Source organism: Rhinatrema bivittatum, chromosome 4, assembly GCF_901001135.1.
Source record: "Rhinatrema bivittatum chromosome 4, aRhiBiv1.1, whole genome shotgun sequence".
NCBI classification, from domain to species: domain Eukaryota; kingdom Metazoa; phylum Chordata; class Amphibia; order Gymnophiona; family Rhinatrematidae; genus Rhinatrema; species Rhinatrema bivittatum.
This window is the reverse complement of record NC_042618.1, coordinates 331715306-331741598: the sequence shown is the minus strand read 5'-3', so window position 1 is coordinate 331741598 and position 26293 is coordinate 331715306. Positions and strand designations below refer to the sequence as shown.

The window sequence follows — 26293 nt, the reverse complement described above, 5'->3', positions numbered from 1 at the left end:
AGATTATTCTGAAGTGGATGGGCAGCCAATGGAGGTCCATCAAGATAGGTATGTGTTCTCTTCTCCTGGTGTTGGTGAGTATACGGGCGGAGGCGTTTTGGACCATTTGTAATGGTTTGGTGTGTGATGAAGGGAGACCAAGCATGATGGTGTTACAATAGTCCAGCTTTGCGAAAATGATTGATTGTAGGATTGTTCTGAAGTCATGTGTGTGGAAGAGGGGTCGTATTCTTTTCAGCACTTGGAGCTTATAAAAGCAGTCTCTGGTGGTTTTGTTGATGTTAGCTTTCAGGTTTAGGTGATTGTCAATTTGAACTCCTAGATCTCTCACTTGTGTGGTGTTTGGTACGGTGGGATGGGTGTATGAGATGGAGCTGTTTTCTGGTGTGATGAGTAGAAGTTCTGTTTTTGATGAATTTAGTATCAGGTTGAGACTTGTAAGAAGTTGTTTGATATTTTGGAGACAGGATTCCCAGTGCAACAGTGTTTTAGCGAGCGACTCTTCGATGGGGATCAGGACCTGAATATCGTCAGCGTAGAGAAAATGTTTGAGATTGAGGTCAGTGAGAAGTTTACATAAGGGTAATAGATAAATGTTAAACAAGGTAGGAGACAGGGATGAGCCCTGAGGGACTCCTACTGATGCGGGGTGTATAGAGGATTCTTTATTATGAATCTTAACCTTATAACCTCTGTTGCTGAGGAAGGTTCTGAACCATGATAGGGCAGTGCCTGAGATACCTATGGCTGATAATTGGTTGACGAGAAGGGAGTGATTGACCGTGTCAAATGCAGACGATAGGTCGAGTAGTATCAGAAGGAAGGCTTGTCCTTTGTCTAATCCTAGGATGATGTGGTCAGTCATAGAGATGAGGAGGGCTTCCGTGCTTAAGGTTTTACGAAATCCGTATTGTGATGGAAATAGAAGGTTGTTGTCTTCAATGTGGTTTGAGAGTCGTGAGTTTACCAATTTTTCCATTATCTTGGCTATGAATGGGAGGTTAGCTATCGGTCTAAAATTATTAGGATCGTTTGGGTCGAGATTTGGTTTTTTGAGAAGGGGTTTGAGTGAGGCAAGTTTGAGGTTGTCCGGGTAGAATCCTTGTGTGAGGGAGCAATTTATGATGTCTGCCAGGGCATGCATCCCACTTGGCATGCATCCCACCCCCACATACCCGTCTCACACACCCACACCTTCCATTCCCCAAATAACCCTCCTCCACACCCACACTCCCTTTCTATAAATCTGGTTTGGAACGTATTCCCAAAGCCATGCCTCTGCATGCTTTCCGTACTTGTTCCTTTAACATTAGGGGAGTTCTCTCCCCTCCCTGATCAATGTCAGAATTATTGACAATGATAAGCATTTATAACTCATGGCAACATTTTTATTTTGCAACCGGAATGCTCAATGATGCAGAAAATTAGACGTGGTCAAGCACCATATTAGTTTAGTTACTGTATAGGCAATAGTAGAAAATGAACATTATACAAACTCTGCATCACAGAATTAAACTTTTGATGAATAAAAACACTCTCAGCCTCCTTTTCAGTGGAAATGATCCACATAGGTACACCATTGGGTCAGAGTCCCAGGTCCTAATTATTATTCCTAGGTTATAAAATACCCTACTGCAGTATACTCTTTACAGCCTACAGGACCCCTCTTCTTCTGAAAGTCCCATTGTGCAATGCTCCGTGCGGCTGCTGCGCTGTGTAAATCTTCCCCCAGACAGTCAATCCCATTGTGCAAAGTTCGCTCTGAACAGCTGCAGGGCCTTTCTACAGCAGCCTCTGATTCAAAGGCATCTCCCTTCCAGCAGCTGTCCTGTGACTCTGCAGTTTAATATTTGACTCATGCAGATCCTAAACTCCCCACAGATCTGCCTCTAAGTCAGATTGATTCAATTGTCTCCAAAAGAACTAATGATTAGGGGTGCGCAGAGCAAAATTTTTCGTATCATTTTTTTTTTCTGTCATTTCATTTGGAAACTTTTTTTTTTTTTTTTTTTTTAGTTTTGATTCCTTTGGGGTTTTTTTAGCTTTGGAAAATTGTGTGTCTTATTTGCAAATAGTGCATGATATTTCCCAATACCTAAAAGAAAAAAAAATACTCAAACAAAATGACAGAAAAACCTAAATAAGACCTCAGGGGTCTCTGGAGGTCCCCTGTCTCACCTCCCTGTCACCCCTGGAGGTGGCTGTTTCCCCAGAAAAAGTAATATCATTAAAAATAAAACCCCAGTCACAGGCCCTGATCCCAACCCCCAGCCATCTCCTCTGTAAAAAAAAATACCCCCTCCCACCCTGGAGCCAGTCCTTACAGACTCACCAAATCCTGCCTGTTGGTTTAGTGAGGGGCCTGGGAGTGACCTCTCCAGTCCTGGATCCTGTCAGCGCCATTTTCCAAAATGGTTCTGGTTGGCACTTTGCTCTATCACATAATATGGGCTACCCAATAGCCAGCACCATTTTTTCAAATTGGCACCTGCTGGCTCTTTGCCCCTATCACTTGATGGGGCTACCCAATGGCACTAGTAGCCCACCAAGCAAGATTTGATGAGTCGGGGGATGGGGTCAGGAAGCTGGGCAGGTTCAGGGGTATTATTTACAAAGAAGAGGGGATGGGGTGAGGCATGGCATGTGACCAGGGTTTAATTTTAAAAAATATTACTTTTTCTGGGGAAAGAGCTGCCTCCAGGATGGTGAGGGGTGGGACAGGGGATCTCTGGGTTGCGCTGTTGGTTGGGGATTCCCATGTGCACTATTTGCAAACCATTCTTTAATGGTTGAAGTTCTGAGCAACTAAGTAGAATTTCTGTGATGGAGGATTTAATAGATCAGATTGACAAACTAAAGAGTAGCAAATCACTGAGACCAGATGGCATCCTCCCCAGAGTTCTAAAAGAACTAAAATATGAAATCACTAATCTGTTACTAGTAATCTGTAACTTATCATTTAAAACAGCCACGATTCCTGAAGACTGGAAGTAGGCAATGTAATGCCAATTTTTAAAAAGGGCTCTAGGGTGATCGAGGAAATTATAGACCAGTCAGCCGGATGTCGGTTCTGGACAAAATGGTAGAAGACATTCTTAAAATCAAAATCACTGGCCATATAGATAGACATGGCTTAATGGAGAAGGTTTAACATGGTTTTAGCAAGGAGAAGTCTTGTTTTATCAAACTTTTATAATTTTTTGAAGGTGTAAATAAATGTGTAGATAAAGCTGAGCTGGTTGATGTTGCATATTTGGATTTTCATAATGCATTTGACACATTCCTTCATGAGAGATTCCTCAGGAAATTACAAAGTCATGGGGGTAGGAGGTAGCTTTCTATTTTGGGTTGGTAAGTGGTTAAATGTCTGGAAACAGAGGATAGGACTAAATGATCAGTTTTCTAAATGGAGAAAGGTCATTAATGGTGTACCGCAGGGATCCCAGTACTTGTGCTGTTTAACATATTCCTAAATGATCTGGAAAAGAGAATGATGAGTGAAGTGATCAAATTTGCAGATGACACAAAATTAATCAAAGTTATTAGAGCAGCAGCAGATTGCAAGGAATTGAAGAAGGATCATGTGAGACTAGGAGACTAGGCAACTGAATGGCAGATGAAAGTTAATGTGGAAAAGTGCAAAGTGATGCACATAAGGAAACATAATCCCAACTACAGATGCATGATGCTGGGTTCTCTATAAGGAGTCACTACCCAGGAAAGGACAATTGAGTTCTTGTGGGCAATACCTTGAAATCCTCATCTCCTTGCATGGCAGTGGTCAAAAACACAAATAGAATGTTAGGAATGATCTGAAAAGAAATGGAGAATAAAACAGAAAATGTCATATAGCCTGTGTATTGAACCATGGTGCACTCACACCTTGAGCATTAGGTGCAGTTCTGGTTGCCACATCTCAAGAAAGACATAGCAGAACTAGAAAAGGTGCAGAGGAGGGTGATAAAAATGATAAAGGGGGACAGCACGTCTCTCCTATAATGAGAGGCTACGCAGGCTAGGGCTCTTCAGCTTGGAAAAAAGACTGCTGAGAAGGGCTATGATAGAAGTTTATAAAATCATGACTAGGATGGAACTGCTAAATAAAGAATGGTTATATACCCTTTCAAATAATACTAAAACAAGGGGACTCTCATTAAACTACCAACCAGCAGATTAAAAACAGATCACACAAAGCACTTTTTCACTCAGCAAGCTATCAAGCCGTGGAATCTGTTCCAGAGGACATGACTGAGGCAACTAGCATAGTGGGGTTTAAAAGGGGTTTGGACAAGTTCCTGAAGCAAAAGTCCATAGCACAATATTAGCTCTAGGCAGACTAAAGAAAGGTTTATGGGATCTGCCAAGTACATGTGACCTAGATTGGCCACTGTGAGATATGAGATTGGGCTTGATGGACCTTGATCTGACCCAGCTTGGCAATTCTTATGTTCTTATGTCTGTCTCTCCCCACTTCCATCCTGCAACGTTTGAATTATTCATTAAGTTTCAGTCAAATTTCTGACACAGGGAGGATAACTTTCAAAACTGCTCGCATGCACCCATATACATGTGTGTATAGTAGGCACCAACAAATTTAACACTATATTTTATAATCTGTACACACTTAAAAATCGTGGTTTTAAAATACACATATGTAGTCATGTATATAAAAACTGTGATGTGTGCAAGTTCGGGCTTATTTGGAAACGTAGCGGCACTTATCTGGATAAATTCCGATTTATGCAGCTAAGTAGCAGCACTTGCCTGGATAAATCTGAAAAGTGCTACCTGTCGGTGTAAGTAGCATTTTTCGGACTTATTCGGGTTTGTAAGATTTTATTTATTTATGTATTCAGGACTTATTTTCCGCATCTCGAAAAGTTTGTTCAGAGCAGATAAGTCTTAAAAGAAGCGCTATTTATCCTGATAAGTTCTCATTTGTCCATCTAAGCTACAGTAAAGATGCTACATAGACAAGTCGGAATTTAACCAGATAAGTGAGCACAAATGATATACACACGTCGTCGTATGCAGAATTTTGAAGGGATTTGCGAATACATTTTACGTGCATTATTTACACGCATTTACAACCCGTAAGTCGGCTTTTACACGCACAAGTCAGGGACTTTTATCAAATGTGCACAGCAATGTATTTACCAGTTTTACCAATTAGTTTACCAGTTTTCCCAGGCCATCTGCAGGTCAAGACCCTCCTGGCTCTTCAGTCTGAAGTCCCCCGATTACACCCAGACTTTTCACTTTTGAGATATATACAATCACTTACACCTGATTTTGAGCAGAAGTAATTGTATATTTGTTTAATTGTTCAATCTGTTTGATGTAATTTTCTGTTCCTTGTTCTGTGTAAACCGAAGTGGTATGCACAAGTGCATGAACTCCGGTATATAAAAGCCTTTAAATAAATAAATAAATAAATAAATAAGTAAATAATAGGGTAGATTTTAAAAGCCCTGTGCGCATAAATCCTGCTGGATTTACGCACGCAGGGCACTTGCGCGCTGGTGCGCCTATTTTGCATAGGCCACCGGCGCATGCAAAGCCCCGGGACGCGCTTAGGTCCCGGAGCTTTGCTTGGGGGGCATGTTGGGGGCGGTGTGGCGTTCGGGGGGTCGTGTCCGGGGGCGTGGTGGCTGTCCATGGGAGGGGCCGGAGGCATGACGGCGGTCCGGGGGCAGGGCCAAGTGCTCCAGCGCAGCGGCCTGTGCCGGGGCAGGGAGTCAGTGATGCGTGCAAGTTACGCCTGCCAGAGGCAGGCGTAACTCAACGAAATAAGGTAGGGGAGGGGGATTTAGTTAGGGCTGGGGGGTGGGTTAGATAGGGGAAGGGAGGGAAAGGTGGGGAAAGGTGGGGGGGGAACAAAAAAAAGTTCCCTCCGAGGCCGCTTCTATTTCGGAGCGGCCTCAGAGGGAACGGAGGCAGGCTGCACGGCTCGGTGCTCGCAGGCTGCCGATTTTGCGCAGCCTTGCGCATGCCGACCCCGGATTTTAAAAGATACGCGCGTATCTTTTAAAATGCGGCGTACTTTTGTTTGCACTGGATGTGCGAACAAAAATACACGCGCGTACTTTTTAAAAATCTGCCCCAATATATACAAAAAAAAAAAAGATGCATCATTTTGGCAGGTTTTTAAAAAGCAATGTATGTGTGTAAGTACTTGCCCCTCCCTGGAATGCCCCGCCCACCTTTTTTTACACACGTTTTTACTCGCGGTCCCTGATTTACGGACATAAGTTGCCATTTTTAAAATAGCATATACTCATGTGTGTGCCATTTTATGTGCGCATATACTCTTTTTTTTTTTTTTGTACGCACATCTTTTGAAAATCTACCTCAGAGAGCACATGCCCCAATGCCAATACTTCTCATGTATCTCCTACCCTCCTTATATTCAAAACCACTGTTTGCTTGATTTTTTTATTTTTTTTACCTTAGTTTCTATAAGGAAAAGGCCAGCACAGTTCATTGAAAAGGAGGTCAGAGCCCATTGTGATGTCTGCATATTCTTAAAGCTGCCATGGTATTGACTTTCAAGCATTTTGAAAGCTGCTCTGCCATTAGTTAATAGTCATAACCTTATTCTAATTTCTGTACCAAACAAGTAAACTAGGTATCATGAAATGCACACACATCTCCTTATTTTATTTTATGTTCTTTACTTTTTCCTACTACATACTGGACTTCATAAGTACTGAATATTTCCAAATACCTTCGGATAGACTGGCAGGATACCATGCTAGTTACAAATGAATACTGAAGTAGTACCAGCAGCAGACTGACAGGGTGCCCTACTGTCTACAGTTTAGTAATATGACATGCCATGCTAATACTGGATTATGGTGCAGTGCTGGTACAGATGAAAAATGTAGCATGTATTAACAGTGGCCACAGCTCATCTAGGTGCAGTAGATGCTATAGCTGTGTGCAAAAGTTTGGGTATCCAAGGTCAAATTGTATATTTCAATGAATCTCTAAATGGCCGATGTTATAAAACTGACGCTAAAATCAGAGTTAAATTTTAGTGCGGGTTTTACGCTTGTTTTTAACATCCATTAGCTTGCAACATCCTCGTGGGGACCCTTGTTTTAAAAACAAGGGTCCCCACGGGATGTTGCAAGCTAATGGAATGCAAATGAAACAGCAGTTATAAAAAAAAAAAAAAAAGCGCACTAAAATGTGAGTTAACTTGAAAAATCCGCCTATGTAGGAAAGTGCTTTAAAAATGTTTTAAAACTGGAATATTTATTCATTTATTGGCATTTTTATCGTTTTACAGATAAAAACTATCGCCCAAAGCTATGTACAAAAATAAAACATAACAAATTTACAATATCATAAAATAATAACCATTAAAACTCAAAGACAATACATAAATATACAGACAAATACAATGCAGCTCATCAATCAAATTTCTGTCTCCATCCTCCTTACTTAAGACAGTTATGCCAGAGAAATCACAATAGCCAAAGGAGCAATGTCACTAGCTTTTGGCATACATAAGCCAAGTTTTGAATTTCTTCCGAAATTTCATTAAATTCACCTCTTCTCACACTTCCAGAGGTAAACTATTCCACAAACTTGGAATAACAGTAGAAAACGATCTGCTACCCAAACGGGAATGTCTACATTTTTTTCACTGGCGGGAGACACAAATACCATCTTCCTACAGGACGTAGATTTCTTTTGGCCACATGCCATTCCAAAGAATCCTTCTGTGACGGAGAGTCAGAACTGTTCAAAGGTTTACATGCCAAAACCAGGTTCTTGAACCTACATCACTTTACAATAGGTATCTACAACAACAAGGGTTTGGCTGAAGTTCTCAGAGATTTTCCCCAAACCTTTTGAGCAGCAGTGTTTTCAATAAATTGTAATTTTTGATCAGTTTTCCCTGTAATCCCAAATATATCGCATTACAATAATCCAGCTGTGACAGGATCAAGGCATAAGCAACTGCCTTAAACGCTGTCAACCCCAAATATGGTCTCAATTGCCTTAACAATTTCAATTTAAAACAGGTATTACGTGCCACCTGTGAGATGTGGTTTTCCAGGGAAAATTGAGAATCCAAGATCGCCCCAGAGACCTTATCTGATCTTTCAGAGTTAACTCTAATCCCTTCAAATTTGGGACTACTAAGGATACTACCTGTCCCAATTTTCAACAACTCAGTCATTTCTGAATTGAGAACCAACTTGTTTTCAGAAAACCATTGAGTAATTGCTAGTAAACAAGAATTCCTCAACTCAATCTAAAAACAACCTCTTTGGGAGTATTTGCTAAATAAGCCAACATCAGTATACCAGCAGCAGAAATGAATGGAATAAAACTAAAAGATCGAATCAAATTACCCAATGGGATTAAAAAACAAATTGAAAAGAAGGGGGAAGATAAAACAGAGCCTTGTGGGACCTCGAATTTTAATTCACAAGCAGAAGAAAGAGAACCCTGAAAAATCACAGATTGTTCCCGACCCTGAAGAAAACCAGAAAACCACGTTAAAACCTGACCCCCCCCCCCCCAAACCCTAAATGTTCACAACGATGTAATAAAATAGAATGATCCACAAGGTCAAAAGCACTAGAGAGGTCAATGAAAACCAATACACTTCTCCCTTCTCTAAATACGGGAAAAATTTCTCAACTAAAGAGATCATCAAAGGCTCCATACTACAGCATTTCCTAAAGCCTTCTTGGGCTTCATCCAACACATCATTATCAAACAGATAGGCTGCTAATTGAGGGAAAACCAATTTTTTAAAATATTTTAGCTACAAAAGGTAAATTTGATACTGGCCTACAGTTCTTACATTCTCTGGGGTCCATATTCTCCTTTTTTAAGGAGAGAAACAACAACTGTTCTTTTTCAAAAGCAAAAGGAGTAAGGAGGCAAAAGTGCTTGACGTTGACCAAAATGACCTTCCATGTTAGATTGGCACTGGGTCTCCCAACTTGGGCACAATCTTGCATGCAAAGCCATTTGGGTAAGGCATGTCAAGTGAAATCAAAGAGTAAGCTCTCTAGGGTGGGCACCTACAGCTAAACAGTTAAGTGCTGGGCATTCTAATAGCTGAAGCTATCCTAATAGCATCTGGTTGTTTCTACCACTTTGGGCACAGCAACAGAATATCATGGCCACCAGAAATGTGAGTTTACTCCACCTCCCACCAAAGAAGGAGTTACAGTACATTTCTGGCATAAGCTAACTTTGGCTTGCACCTACAGCTGCACAAAAGGCATAAGCTCTCTGGGGAAGGCACCTTCAGCTGAACAGTATGCATTTTGGTGTTGTGCATCCAAACTTTTGCATACTGTTCGGCTGTAGGTGCCTGCCCCAGAGAGCTTACACATTGTTAAACTGTAGGTTCCAGCCCCAGTGTGATGAGGGCTTTGCCTGTCAATGATACAATCCCCAGTGTTTTTCCATTGTTAGACACTGGAAGTAGGTTTTGCATTTTTTAATCCTTTCCCTTGCCAAAACCCCACCTTTTTTTGGGGGGGGGGGGGGGACGGGCTTCTGGGGTTATAAAATCCCCGAGAGTGTGCTCAGTTCTTTAGAGGGTTAGGCACGGCTGTAGAAGCCAGAAGGAAGGCGAGCTGGAGATCATCCCTTGATCTCAAAGCAAAGGAGAGCAGAGACATAGGAGTGCCAGTTTGGTCATAACCTCACTCCCTGAGGTCTTTGATCGAAATCCTCCTCCTCTTGGATCGGAGGAGGAATTTTTGCTGTGGATTGCTGTGACCAGTCTGGAAGGACAGGCTCCCCCCTGGTATCCAGAAGGGCTGGGTCATGTCTGTTCCTTTTGCTCAAGTGACCCGGAAAGTGAGGGTGAAGAGAATTGCATTGTGGACTCTTGTACTGCAGACATGTGAACACATTTGGATTTGGATTACAAGAGAAGTTTTTGTAATTTTCTCTCTTTTGCTAGCTTTTTCCTACCATTTCCCAGTGCTCTGGTTGGATGGAGGAAGCCTGGAGTGAGTTATGGCCTGCACCCTATGATTCCCTTGCTCTCTTAGGGGACCATCCTTGCCCCGAGTGGAGGTGTTAAATTGCAAAGTGACTGACAGCGCCAGGGACTCGGACCCGTGGCACCCCTGAATGGTGTCTGCAGCACACGACGGGGGCCGTCTACATTATGTTGGAAATTTAAGTCCTTTCTGGGTCAGAGGTCCAGTACACCACTGAGCCCGACAACAGACAACATTGGGCACCAGAAATGTTGAGTTTACCCCACCCCAGGAGTTACATTTTCCATTAGCAAGGAATGGCAAGAAAAGACAAAGCATAAACTCTCCGGGGAAGTCACCTTCAGCTGAACAGTATGCACCTTGGCACTGTGCATCTGATTTCTGCGACCTTTTTAGCTGTAAGGGCTCCCCCAGAGAGAGTTTACACTTTGTTCAGCTAGCTGTAGGTGTCCACCCCAGAGAGCTTATGCTTAGATTTGACTTGTCAAAATGGCCTTGGTGCAAGAATTGCTCGCTGGAGTGGGCACTTACAGCTAGAACAAAGTGTAACGTCCCTGGGGTGGGCATCTACAGTTAGACAGAATGCCAAGGTCAGAATGTACGGTGCTGATGTACCGTTCGACTATAGGTGCCTGCCCCAAGAGCTTACCCTGGAAATTAAACTCCTGAGTTTCCAGATGGACTTGAGACCCTTTTTGCAGTACTACACCCATTTCAGCTTTCCTTTACAATGCTCTTGCCTTCATTGGCTACTCACGGTCTCGTGCTGTGACCTTTCAACTTCCTACCTCTGCACCAACAGATGTGCCACGTCGCTCAAGGAATGAGTCCTTTACCTGAGCTAGTAAGTTATCCATCACTACAACAGGGCCATCCTTGGGGTGGGGGGGTGGGGGGTGGATGGGGAATGGGGATAATTGCCTTGGGGCTCGTGCTTTGGGAGGCTTCGCAATTACGCAATAGCCTCACCTCCGGCACGTCGCTTCCCATTCCTGCTCTGTCTCCGCTACAGAGGCTAGTGGGAGGAGTGCGCTAGAGTGCCTGCCGGTCAGTAGTTCTAGAAACCCATGTGGTGGAGAAGTACACGGTGGCAGACATCTTCCCTGCTTCCTTCTTGCTCCTTTCCTGTTCTGTACTTCAGTCTGAGGAGAGCCCTGCTCCAGCCACCTTGGCCTTATAACTGAGGGCCCTGCACACTTCTAGAGTCGGTCCTGACTAGTAAAGCCTGCTGATTTCTCATTTTGCTTCCTGTATTGCTTTACTTCAGAGTCTGTTAAAATTAGCAAATAACTAATAATTTTGCATTAAACATTGCAGAAAGCTGTCATGTTTAACCCTGTAACCACAATTGGGAGATGAAAGAAATACTTACGACAGTTTTTCAAAAAAGACAAATACTTTATCAAGACAAAAAAGCTTTATAGTAAAGGCACCAAAATAAGAGCCTCTGCAGTAATGTGAACTGAAAACACATCTTATTTTTTTATTTTGCTTTTTGGCACTTCAAAGTGGATGACTGTAGATATTTCCCTTTCCCCAGAGGATTCTCAATCTAAGGCCTACATTCATCATTTTGCTATAAAATTGCGAAAAAGGAGAGAGAGAGAGAGAGACTTTATAAGGCCCTCTTATAAGTAAACTATTTATACCAGTGTAAGAGGGGCCACTAGCAGCTTGAAATGAGGTTTGTAGGGTGGGATGGGTTCTGGGGGGTAGTTTTATATGCAGAGTCATACATACAAACAGAACAGTTACCATCAGTGAAGATTTTAGATGATTTAGAGAGATGAAAGGTACACAAAGATGAGATTTGTACATTGTACTCTCAACCTAGCTTGATAGCACCTAGATAGAGAGTGATAACACCCTAATGCAATTTGAGGAATGACCCCCTGAGGCAGCGGAGGATAAAGTGACTCACCACAGGTCCCAAGGAGCAGCAGTGGGATTTGAACTCTGGTCTCCCTGATTCATAGTCTGCAAGGCTACTTCTCCACTCCTGTTTAACTTTGTACCATTCAGAAGTTGTCACTTTCTGTTCTCATAGGGTCCAATATAACTTACATTAGCACAGGTTTCTACTCCTGTTTTAGCATGCATTTCTACGCAGTAAGTTAACTGTTATGTAACAGGGGTTTTTAACGCCTAAATAAATGTGTGCTAAACTAGGATTAAAACTAGTGGTACAATTAGCGCGGGTGCATACAAATCCCATGTAAACGAAGGCATTAGCTAGTCCCCCAGCGATGCAGGGATGTGCGATAAAGGGCAAATAGCTTAAGGTACATTTTCTTTATGCTGGAAATGTAACTCCTGGGTCAGAGCAGGATTAAAACTTTACTCACATTTCTGGTGGCCATGTTATACTACTATTGCTGTGCCCAGTGTGGCGGTGTCTAGATGCTTCTATCAGACTGGACACAGCAAGAGAATAGCTTTGGTCACCAGAAACGCCATTTAAAAATGGATCCAAGTCATACAGAATAGCAGGTCGGTCACCTTCCAAAAAAATCCCAATAACAAGAAAAGGAAAAAGATGACACTGAAGCAGAGACCCAAATAATAGAACTGCATGATTTGTCTATAGTTGTGCATGCTCTCTAAAAGCCCAGGCACTGAATTAATAGACCAGTAGTCGTCTCAAACAGAGCACATGGCAGCAAAACCCCCCAAAAAAACCCAGTGCCAATGCACAAGGTGGTAGGAGGGAACAAAGATATTATTTCAGTGTTTAGAGTCCAATTCACTAAGCTTTTCTTCTGTATACATAGAACAGGCGAAAAGCCTTCGCAAAGCTGCCCCATAATTAACAGAAGTGCTAGCAAGGTACGACAAGCTTTAGAATTTCCAAACTTCCAAAACTTGGCCTGGATTGTAGTTACAAGAAAATGTAGCAGTGAGACAGACAGAGCAGGAGAGAAAAGAATTGGATTGGGTTTGTTTGGTTTTTTTTATATCAGTGCTCTGGGATCTCTTGGGACCCAGATGTAATAAAGTGACTACACAAAACAGCTAAAAGACAACATTACCTTGTAAGGTCAAGAGGATTCAGATACTGGGGAAGGATGGGCTGTTTTGCTTTTAAATTCATGTGTAAGGTGGGGGCGAGGGGCAGGCAGAGGGTTCACAGGAGGATAAGACAAAGACTTGCCCCCCTCCCCTCCCAATTTTGTCTCAGCAACACAAGTCCTTATAATTAATCCCCTCACTTCGGTGACTGTGCCTATGTTTGAAATGGAAAAGGGGAGAGGAGATGCTGAGAGGGATAAATGAAGAGCGCCCAGAACCCTGCATGGGCTTCTGCCCCATATCTGGCTGCAATAATATAACTTTGAGAGATTACAGAGGTTTAGTCAATGGTTGAACTCAATTATAAAGTTACACATCCCCCAGCGAGACCTTAGGTCAGCTAAGAAAGCCCTCCTATCCATACCTACAGTAAGATCCGCACATCTGAGCGAAGTCAGAGATCGTGCCATATCAATCGCAGGCCCAACTCTCTGGAATAAATTACCACAAGAGTTACGGCTACAACATAACCTAAAGAGATTCAGGAAAGATCTAAAAACCTGGCTTTTTAAACAGGCATTTGAGAGGGTCACTTAAGTTAACAGCCAGGTTTTTATATTTTCTATCTTTTATTCTGCTTTTATCTCATTTTAACGTTATGTTTAGTCTTTATTTATTGGTTTCCTATTAAATGCATGTAATTTATTTTTTGATTATTGTATGATGTACTTTTATTCTTTCTGACTACCTCGATTTCGAGATGTATTTTGTAAACCGTAGAGATAGAACTTGCTTCTGTGCAACGGTATATAAAAATTGAACAAATAAATAAATAAACGCAAGGAGACAATTCAGTAAGCACAGCGTGGAAATGGGATGACGATGCGGGCGTGAAGAAGAAAGACCGCCTTCAACGAGAGTCTATATTATTGCTCTCTTCAGAACAACCAATGGCACGTCAATGAAACAGCAAATGTGCAGGTCATAAGGAAACACATTAAAAGCCGTAACATGTTCCTTCAGTGACACGTGCATTGGTCATAAGAGAGGAGGCGACTTCATATTTATGATACTGCCCATCACAGGCAATGTATTCAGTGCTTGCCCTGAAAGCCGTGTGTAACTTTGCAGGCACTGCATATGTTTGTGATGCCTTCTCTGCACGTAACCTGTCCTATACTACACCTTTAACCATAGGCTGCATTGTTTTCGGTGGTAGATGGCGGTAAAATGGTGCATGTGCCTTTAAGCCTGGATGACGTCAGAGTGAGATCTATTACTATAAATGGCGAGACTTGGGGGGGGGGGGGTCTTCTGTCTTCTCTTGTTGGCTCTGCACATTTTTACCATCCTGTTTGCTGTGTTTTGTGCTCCTGGGGTGGAAGGAAGATTTAACCCATGGAAAGAATTACTTCTATACTCTGCTCCCAAGCTAAGGCCCAGCTTCTTTTGGGAAGAGTCCCTAGGAGAGTTAGGACTGGAGGAGTTATGGGGTCACCACTAAAAAAGAAGAATTTATCTCAGCCTTCCAATTACGCAAATGATTTTCTCGGATCAGCTGTCATGGATTATGCCGGGAATGAATTCCCATGCTGAGGAGTTTGTTATGCTTAAGGCATTTTTATTGGTTGCTACTTGCTGTTTGGATTCTCGACTCTGGAACTATTTAGACACCCCCGCTTTGTGTTTAATAAATTTGGCATTACTGGAACCGCCAATCCAGAGTGTGGACTGAATCCTTTCCCCAGGATTTGGGTTCATCAGAGGTGGAAGATGATAGCAGTAATGATGGCAGAAAAAGACCAAATGGTCCATCCAGTCTGCCCAGCAAGCTTCTTATGGCAGTATCTGCATCTCCATGCAAGTTACCCTCAAGCCTTATGTTAAGGGAAGTGTCAAGGGAGGGAAAGTCTGTTCAAGCCTTATAGGGGGAAGAAGGATCCAGTAAGAAGGATCACCGTCAGAAAAAAAAAATCTGGAGCCTGGTCCACTAATACACTATCTGCACGATCATTGTTTATGAAATCATCAACCAGTGCAAGCAAAGGACACCCTTCAGCACATGCAGCCCTAGCAGGGGCTATGTGTAGTGTCCCCTTTAAGGAGCATATAGAGAAACTGTGACAAGGGATCAGATGATTGGGATAGGATTACAAACAGGAACTACAGGGGAGGATTGCTAGCTCTTTGGCTGTAACTGCTGTGTGTTTAAAAGAAACTTACTTCTGTTTTAAGCATGGCTTTTCTGTCCTCTTCTTAAAGTTTAGGGCCAGCCCACACATTCTCTCCAAAACATAATGGTGTCAACATTAAAAGTCATTAGGCAGATAACTCACAAGTTATCTATCTAAATAGCACGTTTCTGAATATTGAGCCACTTTTCTGGCTATATTTTAGCCAGATAAGTCATTATCTGACTAAAATAAAGCCAGATAAAAAAAAAAAGAGAGACACATTTTAGGGAAGAGTTGTTTTCTGGCTAACTTAGCCAAATTTCAGTTCTATGTTAGCCGGATGACTTTAGACCTGCTTCAGAACAGGTCTGAAGTTATCTGGGCCTTGTGTGGCTGGCTACCTTGCTACTTAACCAGATATCTTCCCAAATTTCATATAAGGCCATGCACCCCCCCCCCCCCCCACTAATCCCCTCCTAAATTTCAAAAAGTTTTGCAGGCCTGTAGATCGGGGCCCCTCCATCCCTCTTCCCCAGCTGTATTAATATAATATTGTGCTGCTGCCAGACTCCTCCCGCTCCACTCCCTGCAGTCCTAATGTCTCACAGCACATTCTACCCCCACCCCCCTCAAATCATGAAAATCTCTGCCGGGAGGTGGGTATAAACTTACCCGCTCCAACGCTGCTTCTGTCCCATGCAGCACTGGAGCACCTGAGGTTTCCTCAGCTTGAAACTCCTAAAAACATGGCTTTTCAGACAAGCCTTCTCGGATCCCCTAGACCACTCTGACACCAGTTAAAAGGACTTAACAGGTCACCATTGGGAGACAAGATCCCACTCTTTCTCACTTTTCTTTTTTTTTTTAATTCTTTATTTTCAAATTTTTTGAAATTACACCCAAGAACAACCTTGTACAGAAAAATTGATGTTTGTCATTATCCATACACCATAACAAGAAAAAAAAAATAATAATTGAGTAACCCTCATCTCATATATTTTACAAACATCATAAATTATAAGAAAATGTGGAGGCGGAACTATGAGCGCATATTTAAGGCAAAATTAAAAATTATAAGTGAATTAACAACCAAGTGGTGCCTTTTACAATTTTTCTAATGAGCCGATACTTGAGGGGATACCTCTTGGGTTCTGGCTTCTATGAAAGCCCTAAGTTGTGCAGGCTCTAGGAAATTTTTCTTAGCCTATTCCTTTTCTTTCGCCCTTCCCTACAGCACCTTCCTATTCTCACCCCCCTCTCTCCTCTCCAACCTCCCTTGTCCCTCTTTCCGCACCCGGTGTCTTCTTCATGCCTAGGCATCCCTTACCTCTCTACTTAAGCAAGAAAGTTAAAATACACGGATCATGTGATTGTTGATTATTATTCGTCAAAGCTCTAAAGTGCCACTGTTCGTTAGGACCCCCCTTATGCTATATTAGCATTTGTACATATGTTTGCATATTTATATTCTTTTAGACACTAAGGTTCATGTTACGCCTTAGCAGCAATTGTTCGATTGTATTATATATTATATGTTGTCAGACGCTATGTCTTTTATGTTTCAATGTAACGCCTCTGCCACGATTGTTCTGTTGTATTGTAAACCGATATGATTTGTACATCATACAAGAATGTCGGTATATAAGAATCCAAAATAAATAAATAAATACATTAAATACCCATGGTTAGCCTCTCTGCTGCCACTTGTTGATGCAGAAATCCTGTAGGAATTTCCCCACCCTTGCAGACAGTAAATCCACTTCTTAAGGCAGACAGATAAGGTAATCTGCCCTGGAAACAAGAAGTACAGGATGCACCCCCCTTTCACTAAGGATCACCTCTTGATTCTTTCACTCTCACCATCCTCCTGGACTCCAAAGCTCACCTCCTGGCTCCTGAAGCCCTGGGCGTTCCAGCCTGGAGCCCCAGCCACCCTTGCTGGAGGAGAGCTGCAAACAAAGAGCAGAGAATCGTCTGGGTTCCTTTGCTATAGAGAAACCTAGCCCCTCTTTTTAAGAACACTCCCAATGGGAAGTGCCTGCACTTTAATGCACTCCTGTTCTCTAACCTCACAGACAGACCTGGGCGAATCTTCAGAGGCTGGGATTCTAAAAGGACTGTAAGGCCTCCGAGCCAACGTCCAAAAGCTGCAGAAGCAGGCTCCAGAAGAAAAAGGTCACCGGAGCCGCATGGGCAGAAAGGAGGAGGAGTAGAGTCTGGCTCATGTGCGGAAAAAGAAAGAGGGGCAGCGTCCGGCCCGCACCGCCAGGGAAAGAGGACAGGAGCGTTGTTGGCCTGCGAAGAGAGAAGAAAAAGGGGGCAGGGGCAGGCCCAGGCTGCAAAAGGAAGAAGAGGAGAGCCTTCAGCTCCATGGACCCTGGTGGGCAGGCAGAGAATGACTGAGCATGGGTATGAGAGGCAGAGAAGTGTGTGTGTGTGTGTGTGTGTGTGTGTGTGTGTAGGAGGGAGAAGTGAGCATGTGTGTGAGAGTGGGTGTGAGTGTGTATGTGGAAGAGGGAGAAGTGAGTGAGTGAGCATGTGTGTGAGTGTGTGTGAGTGTATATGTGGAAGAGGGAGAAGTGAGCGAATGAGCATGTGTGTGAGAGTGTGTGTGTGTATGTGGAAGAGGGAGAAGTGAGCGAATGAGCATGTGTGTGAGAGTGTGTGTGAGTGTGTATGTAGAAGAGGGAGAAGTGAGCGAGTGAGCATGTGTGTGAGAGTATGCGTGAAAGAGTGCATACAGATTAATCTGAGGAGCGAGAGTGAGCACACGTGAAAATGAGAATGTATGCGTGTGAAAGAAGAGAATCAGAGAGAGCTTGTGAGTGTGTGTTAGTGTGCGAATGTGTGTGTGAGAAGCGTGCATGCTGCCACTGACCCTCTCCCCCTCCCTCTACACATACACTAATCCGCAACAATCTCAAGGAGACTGGAAAGCAAAAGCTCCCACTGAGGTATGCTCGTAGAAACGAGTCTGCAATGACACCTTTCCTATTAGTAAGAGAAACCTTTTGGAACACCCTTTCATACAACTCCAAAAAGCTCTAGAGGCCTGATTCATTTCACAACCGACAGTCATAACTGACTGGTTAATTATAAGTCAATTTAAGGGGCCAGACCGCTGGGGTCCTTTGTTATTTCCACAGCAGTTGGGCTCGGAGGGGGGAGGCTTCTGTGGAGGCGATGTTCACAGCCCCCAGTGGGGGAGATGGGACCCTTGATAAGAGCAGTATCTAGTGACCATGCTTAGGGTCCATGATACAGGATTCCAGAAGGAGCCCCCAGTGTCAGTACTGTTGCTGCAGACTGGGAACAGTGGGAAGAATAAGGGAAAAATTCCCAGGTATTGGAGAATGAAGGCTCATGGTGACAAGATCCCAGCACTGCTTTATTTATTTCTTGCATTTATAAGGCTGCCCATCCAACTGGGGGCTCTAGGCAAGCTACAGAACATACAGCAAATAGCACAGGGGTGGTCAGCTCCGGTCCTCGAGAGCCACAGGCAGGCCTGTCCACAGCGAATATGCACGAGTTAAGCTCACATCACACAGAAGCATTGCATGCAAATCTCGCTCATGCATATTCATTGTGGATATCCTGACAGCCTGGCCCGTTTGTGGCTCTTTGGGACCGGAGCTGGCCACCCCTGACACAGCATAATCACCATTTGATTACGCTGGAAGAAAAAAGGAGGAAGGAAGAGCTCCCGGGCCAAAGAAAAGAAGCACATTTCCTGAATCTAGTCATTTTTATCTGGAAGGATGCGTTCTCTTGGAAATGTAGTTGTTTCAGTGACGCTCTGGAAAAGGACTGAGCACATTTTTTGAAAAAAAAAACCAACCCAAAACATTAATAATGGACCGAAGGATTATGGGGGTCTCTGATCCTCCCTTTCCTGTTCCTTCTCTCGTCTTCCCCCCCGTTCTGTTATATATTATCATCTGCTCCACATCTCCTGCTGTACTACCTGCCTATCGTCACGCTACTGTTATTACTCATGCTCAGGAATATGCACGCCAAGAGGGCTTTCTGCAAAGAGCGATACAAAACACGGCCTCATTTCCTCACATCCTTTGATTTATGAGAAGATAGCATAGGCTGTAAGCAGCGTATGCCTAAGGCCCCGACCCTTCCTGTTCTTACAGGCAAAACTTGTGAATGGTTTAATGCAAGCAACATGGCTCGCTACCAAAACCAGGAACTGTCACAGGTGGCCTAGAAAAGACAGAATGACAGCAAATCGTCTTTCCCCTCCCCGCCTGTCCAGGATGGAGGCCCTGCCGTAAATGCGTTCCCTGACAAAGGAGATCATGTGGCGAGAGGGGCTAGGGGAGAGGTATTTCCCGCCGCAGTTCCTGTAAAGAGGAAGTCGTGCTGCAAGCAGGACAGATTTTTCACGCCTATGTTGGGGGGTGGGGAGGGGAAGGGAGGATCCTGTTCCCATCAAGGATCTCAGCCTCTCCAGCGCTGAATTAGAGTTCATGAACTTTCCTGCAGAGCAGCCAGCGGTAAAATACAAGGTGAACGCAGAGCAAATGAGCCCCCAGAAGGCGTCAGTGACTACGTAACACAACCTCTGCTGGTCGAACTGGTTTGCTGCTGCGTTTGCATTCATCTACTTGCTGATTCTAATTTCCTCGCACCACGCCGACTGGCTTTGCCTCAGCGTTTCGTTAATGTTTAGCATTTTTTGGAAGATAGAAGAGAAGACCAAAACTGTGTAGCAGGACAAGGTTCCTCGGGTTCACGTCCCACCGTTCTACAACAGGCCCTCTCTCAAGGTCTCCTAACTTAACGGTGAAAGGCAAATAAGGTTGGCAGAAAAGAACCACCCCATCCATCAAGTCTGTCCGTTTGTGGCTGCCAATTGGGCGGTCACAGGGCTTCCATGATCTGCGATCGTCTCTCTCCTTCAGCCACTAAGGTCCCTTTCTGTCGGTCTCCTGCATTCTGGCACGGTTTTGGTTCCCATAATCTCTGTTGGAAGTTTATTCCAGATGTCCTCCACCCTCTCAGTGAAACAGTTTCTCTCCCTTCAGCTTCCCTCCTAAAATTCCAGATGAGGTGTCTTTGCAAAAGTGCATTAAGGTGCATTTATTCACATGTGTTACTGCAGTCCATTTAACACTGCATTTACCAAATGCAGTGATAAATGTGCTGTAATAATGCAGCTTTAGCGTAGTTGCCAATGCATGGATGTTACTGTTGGCAGGAACACTAGCCAGTGCGACTCTCAATCTCCTTAAAGACTCATCTGTGGCCCAAAATAACTTCAGGAAGGGGGGGGAAGGGTGGGGGGCAAAAGAACTGTTATGGGCTGACCTAGTCTCCCTCCAAGCAAGATTCCCCTCAACAGGAGGGCACTAGCACTCCACCCCCCGCCAAGCAGGAAGAACCCCTGATGGAGCAGCTCCCTTCCTAGGTCCCCTACCCCTGAAATGGTTGAAGGGGCAGGGGGTGTTCTCCACTCGCTCTTACCCCCACTTGCTCCGAGGCATCACATGACGCCGGCTAATCTGATGCTCTCCTTTGCCCCACACGTGCAATTATTACCCCTTGTCCTTCTTGACCCTGTCACATGCCCTGGTGCTTTTTAAATCTCTGGCAACCTGCAGGTGGCAGTAAGATCAGATAAACATGGCTACTGCACTTGGGCATAAATTAAAGGGGAGGGGAAAGGCTTTGATTGTTTTAATAAGCAATGCATGTGCGCTTAGGTAATTATCTTTATTTTATGACTATGACTGTAATCAAATGACAATATAAAAAAATAAAAAATTCTGGAAACTCTCTCACAAATCCAAGATACTGCCAAGCGATGGCAGACGTATTCAAGAGGTATGCAGTGACTACGAATCAATAAGCACACTGACATCTCTCAGAAATAGTTAATACTTTCCTGTTTTCCGAGCAGGGGCAGATTAAGGGTCCTTTGGGTTCCAGGTAGTATCCTGGCCGTGCATCCACCTACTCCCATGGGCTCTTGCTGCCTCATTTATGTAAATACTGTTGACCCTTACCCTTAATCTGACCCTGTATGGGAAACTGCCCCATTCCCCCCCCCCCCTTTTAATCCATCGCTGTTTCCGTAACCTACAGAATGATCTGTAGCCATAGGAATGAAAACAGGTAGCATCTCAATTCGCAGGAACAAAGAAATACAAGCCCTTGGACGACCTTTGTGGATGTGGAAAGTGATTCATAAAAGGATGGGAAATAAATAAAACAAACCAAATGAAAACCTTTGAGTTTTCAAAAAACATCCTTCTCAGCATTGCCAGTTCCTTGCGCGCTCAAATCTTCTAATCTTCTGTCTCCTTTACAATCCTGTTGAACTCTATTGATTCGCCCTGTATTCCCACTCCCTCTCCAGATCCCTGCATACCCCCCATCTTTCAGTGCTTGCATCTCCTGCTCTGTTTTCTCATCCTCAATCTTTTTTTTCGCTGTGTATCTTCTTACATTTCTCCAAATACAGTACAGTATTTTTTTCTCTCTCTCTTGCTATAAATCCTATGACACCATCCTACTACGGGCAGCTCTGTCAACCCACCAAACGGGGCAAGCACATGCAAAGTGCACACAAAGGGTTTACTTACCATCTTGACTTTTCACTGGGGTTTCTGCAAATATGTGTTGTGGTTTTGGTTCTGGTGAAAGATGTTGATTAGTTGGAGAAGGAATGGAATTCTCCAGCTGCCTGGCTGGTGAGACTGGGGCCTCTGCAGCCTTAGCTACTTGGCCATCTGCTCGTTTGGGAAGGACTTCGGGCAGAGGAGCACTTGCAGGGTCTGCTCTTCGCTGAGGCAGCTCTGGAATCTTGGAAGTGGCAGTCTCCCCTCTCCGAAGAGGTGGATCCTGGGATTTCCCTATCGTAATCTCAGTCCTCCTTGGAATCTGTTCCGGGGGTTTATGGCCCGTCAGCTCTGCCCTTTTTAGGCCGAACCTGGTAAGCCCTGAACTTGAGTTCTCCACCTGCTTGGATGAGATATCAATGGAGATTTCTGTCCTCCTGGACACTGGCTCAGGAACCTTGGGGCCAGCAAGCTCAAACCGCCTTACAGATGACTTTGGCGACTTCTGACCTGGAGTGTCTGCATGTTTTGACAGTGCCTCCGAGTTCCTTGCCCCCAGATCATGGAATTTCTGAGAGGAGCTTGACACTGTTGTTCTGAGAAGTGGATTGGGTGTTCTCCTGGGTGGAGCAGAAGAATTTGGTGACTGGTCTACTTCCTCAACCTCGAAAGATCTCTTTAATGCTAAAACAATAAACAGAAAAGCAAATGTTAGTAATGGAGAGTTCACTTTTTTCCACCATCTTTAAAAGGATATTTTTTTCCAAACCAGCATCCTTGAGTTTTAGAATATTGCACTGCTTATTGTGCAATTTATCTAATGGAAGTTTCACCGATTGTTACAAAAAGTGGGTTACAGGGACTTGTCTTGCAGCATGCAACTTAGAAAGCATTACAGGGATGTGCATTCTTTTTTTGCTTCATTTTGATTAGTGTGCACTAATTTTATTTTATTGTGCACTAAATTGAAATAATGCACACTAAAAAGAAAGAAAACAAAAAAAAAAACCCTAATGAAAACGGAAAAAAAAAACAAACTAAAATGAAAACCTTTTGATTGTACATTCCTGAAATGCAATAAATATGGTTGGATAGATAGTGATGGAAAGCTGTTCACTGGCCTATATAAAATGTATTTATTTATTTGGTTTTTTATAATGTGCCTCCCCATACAATAATGCATGAAGTGGCATAAAAGAGAAATAATAAAATACAGGCTTTGGCCACTGTTGGAAACAGGATGCTGGGCTTGATGGACTCTTGGTCTGACCCAGTATGGCATGTTCTTATGTTCTTAAGTAGCCTGCCTCCAATGCACTGGTATTGAAGGCGGGCTACTTTTCCATGAGCCACCCTGTACAATCTTAATATAAATTGGTGATCTCAATACAGTTGCCACTGGACACATGGCAGTCTCCGCAGAAAGGCCAAGGACTGAATGGCATAAAGACAGACTAAATCTACCCCTTTAATGTGTACTGCTGATCTCTATGGACCAGCTGAAGGCATATTGGCAAACCAGTGTTGGGATGCTTGCATTTCTATTGCTCATATCCTATTTATTCTGTGGAGAAATGGAGGATTTTAGTACCCACTGCTGTCACACTGCAATCAAACATGAGCACCCTACTTCTTTTCTTATTTTAGATTTATCGCATGCCTATTCAGTGGAAGCTCAAGGCGAGTTTCATGCAGATACTATAGGAATCTCCCTATCACCAGAGTGCATACTTAATCTAAGGGCCTCATTTACCTTCTCCGATTCCATGTAAGAACATGCCATACTGGGTCAGACCAAGGGTCCATCGAGCCCAGCATCCTGTTTCCAACAGTGGCCAATCCAGGCCACAAGAACCTGGCAAGTACCCAAAAAACTACCGGTAAGTCTATTCCATGCTACTGTTGCTAGTAATAGCATGGCTATTCTCTAAGTCAACTTAATCAATAGCAGGTAATGGACTTCTCCTCCAAGAACTTATCCAATCCTTGTTTAAACACAGCTACACTAACTGCACTAACTACATCCTCTGGCAACAAATTCCAGAGTCTATGGGGAAAATGCTTAGTAAACCAGGCCCTAAATTTGTTTCTGAGGCAATAATATAAATTCAATGGAAAAAAATATTTAAAACATGAATAAGTAACTAAAACATAATAGCAGTAACAACTGTCTACTTTCATAACCTTTCTGTGATACAGTGGAATCCAGCAAATGTTCCTTGAGCAAGAAGAACTTGCCCTATTGTGGATTATAGCAATTCACAGGCAAAGAATAAAAGGGATTTGTGAGTGCAAAAGTCACTTTAGTATATAAGTTTAATCACTGAAAGCCATCAATAATAATAATAATGTCATGCCTTCACTTTAAAAGCAACCCAAGGCAACAGCATGCTTCTAAAATACTGTACTATGAGTATAAAGAACCATGGGTTTATATTTGGATGAAAAGCACTAAATGAAAACAAATGAATACAGTATATCAAGATACTAATCTGAGAAAGCTGACAGATTCCTTCAGTCGATTTTAATTATCTCCTTTCTTTGAACATTATTATTATTCTTTGAACAACCTTAAAGCAGAAGATTTACAAACCATTATGGCACAAAGTCTTCAACATGACCTTAGCCCAAGAAAGGACACCAAAAGGGAACAGCCTGGATAGCTCGTCTTTATAACACTCCCAAAGCCTAGGATGATTAACGCCAAAGCAATGTATCTAATCCCACACGTATTAATGCATGAACAGTGACATGACATCATGCCGTGAATAGGGAGCCAGAGTGGTTTTGAGGGGAGGTTGGTTTTCATTGCATGCAATCACATCAAGACTGAGCTTAAAGAAAGCTAAGCACTGTTCCAAGCTGTCTTGGATTAGCAGTGCTGATAATAGATTAGCTCTCATTCTTCTGACAGCATAATGTCCTTGGTCTGCCTACTAGGGATGTGCACGGAAAACATTTTCAGTTTGGTTTGTTCATTCAGTTGGTTTGGCTTAGCGATTCATTTCATTTGTTGAGGGAACAAAAAAATATATATTTTTTCATATCATTCATTTTCTATTAAGGTCAATAGGCGAAGCAATGCATGTTATTTTGAATCCAAAATTAGGATTTTCTATCCAAGTTTTATTGAAATTTGCAGGCAGATAGCAGCAGCAGAGAAAAGAGCACTTCAAGATACCAGGAATGGGGCAAAGTAGCACAAATAATGACATGGATACACTAAGATCCCGAAAAAGGGCAAAACAGCTCATACAGAGGCATCAATACCTCAAGGCACTATCCCCTAGATTTATCAAAATGCTATAAATATAGCAGAAATAGAGCACACAATAACAAAGAACATAAGAACATAAGAAATTGCCATGCTGGGTCAGAACAAGAGTCCATCAAGCCCAACATCCTGTTTCCAACAGAGGCCAAAACCAGGCCACAAGAACCTGGCAATTACCCAAACACTAAGAAGAACCCATGCTACTGATGCAGTTAATAGCAGTGGCTATTGCCTAAGTATAATTGATTAATAGCCATGAATGGACTTCTCCTCCAAGAACTTATCCAAACCTTTTTTGAACCCAGCTACACTAACTGCACTAACCACATCCTCTGGCAACAAATTCCAGAATGGTTAGGCTAATTTCCCTGCTCCCGCATCACATAAGTAATTTCCACAAGGCACAATACATTTAGGGGTAGATTTAAAAAATTTGCGCGATCGCGTACTTTTGTTCGCACACCAGGCGCGAACAAGAGTATGCGGGATTTCAATAGATATGTGCGTAGCTGCGCGTATCCATTAAAATCCGGGATCGGCGCGCGCAAGGCTGCCGATTTTGGGCAGCCCGCGTGCGCTGAGCCGCGCGGCCTGCCTCCGTTCCGTCCGAGGCCGCTCCGAAATTGGAGCGGCCTCGGAGGGATCTTTCTTTCGCCCTCCCCTCACCTTCCCCTGCCTTCCCCTTCCTAACCCACCCCCCCCCCCCCGGCCCTATCTAAACCCCCCCTTACCTTTATTGCACGATTTACGCCTGCTAAAAGCAGATGTAAATCTGCGTGCGCCATCACCCGACCCGGGGGCTGGTCTGGAGGCCTCGACCACGCCCCTGGGCCCGCCCCCGAAACGCCACGTCATTTAGGACACGCCCCCGACATGCCCCTGTTACAAAGCCCTGGGACTTACGCGCGTCCCGGGGCTCTGTGAGCGCCGGCGGCCTATGCAAAATAGGCACGCCGACGCATGAGGGTCCTGCGCGCGTAAATCCGGCCGGATTTACGCGCGCAGGGCATTTAAAATCCGGCCCTTATTGTACCTGCACTATTTTTCACTTCATGCGCTGATCAATACACTGCGGGTGCGTTACCGGGAAAAGGTTTTTAATTGCACATGCTGTTCGGGCAGGAGAGAGAGAGAGAGAGAGGGAGAGAGAGAGAGTAGTTTTGGGGTTGGTTTTACAAACACAGTAAGAGGTAGGAACAGCAAAGTACATATCGCTGAAGATTTTCTGTCATTTTAATTGATGTAAGATACAAGAGAAGTTGATTTGTACAA

General features: G+C 43.6%; 1 protein-coding gene across 3 annotated transcripts in view; it reads right to left on the bottom strand.

Moving 5' to 3' along the window:
• Positions 1–26293, bottom strand: part of SEPTIN9 (septin 9) — a 612883-nt gene that overhangs the window by 264172 nt on the left and 322418 nt on the right. For all 3 annotated transcript variants that reach the window (XM_029600381.1, XM_029600383.1, XM_029600382.1), the window contains one exon: positions 21772–22431. In XM_029600381.1, the coding sequence (XP_029456241.1) occupies positions 21772–22431 (660 nt within the window). The remainder of the gene's footprint in view (positions 1–21771; positions 22432–26293) is intronic.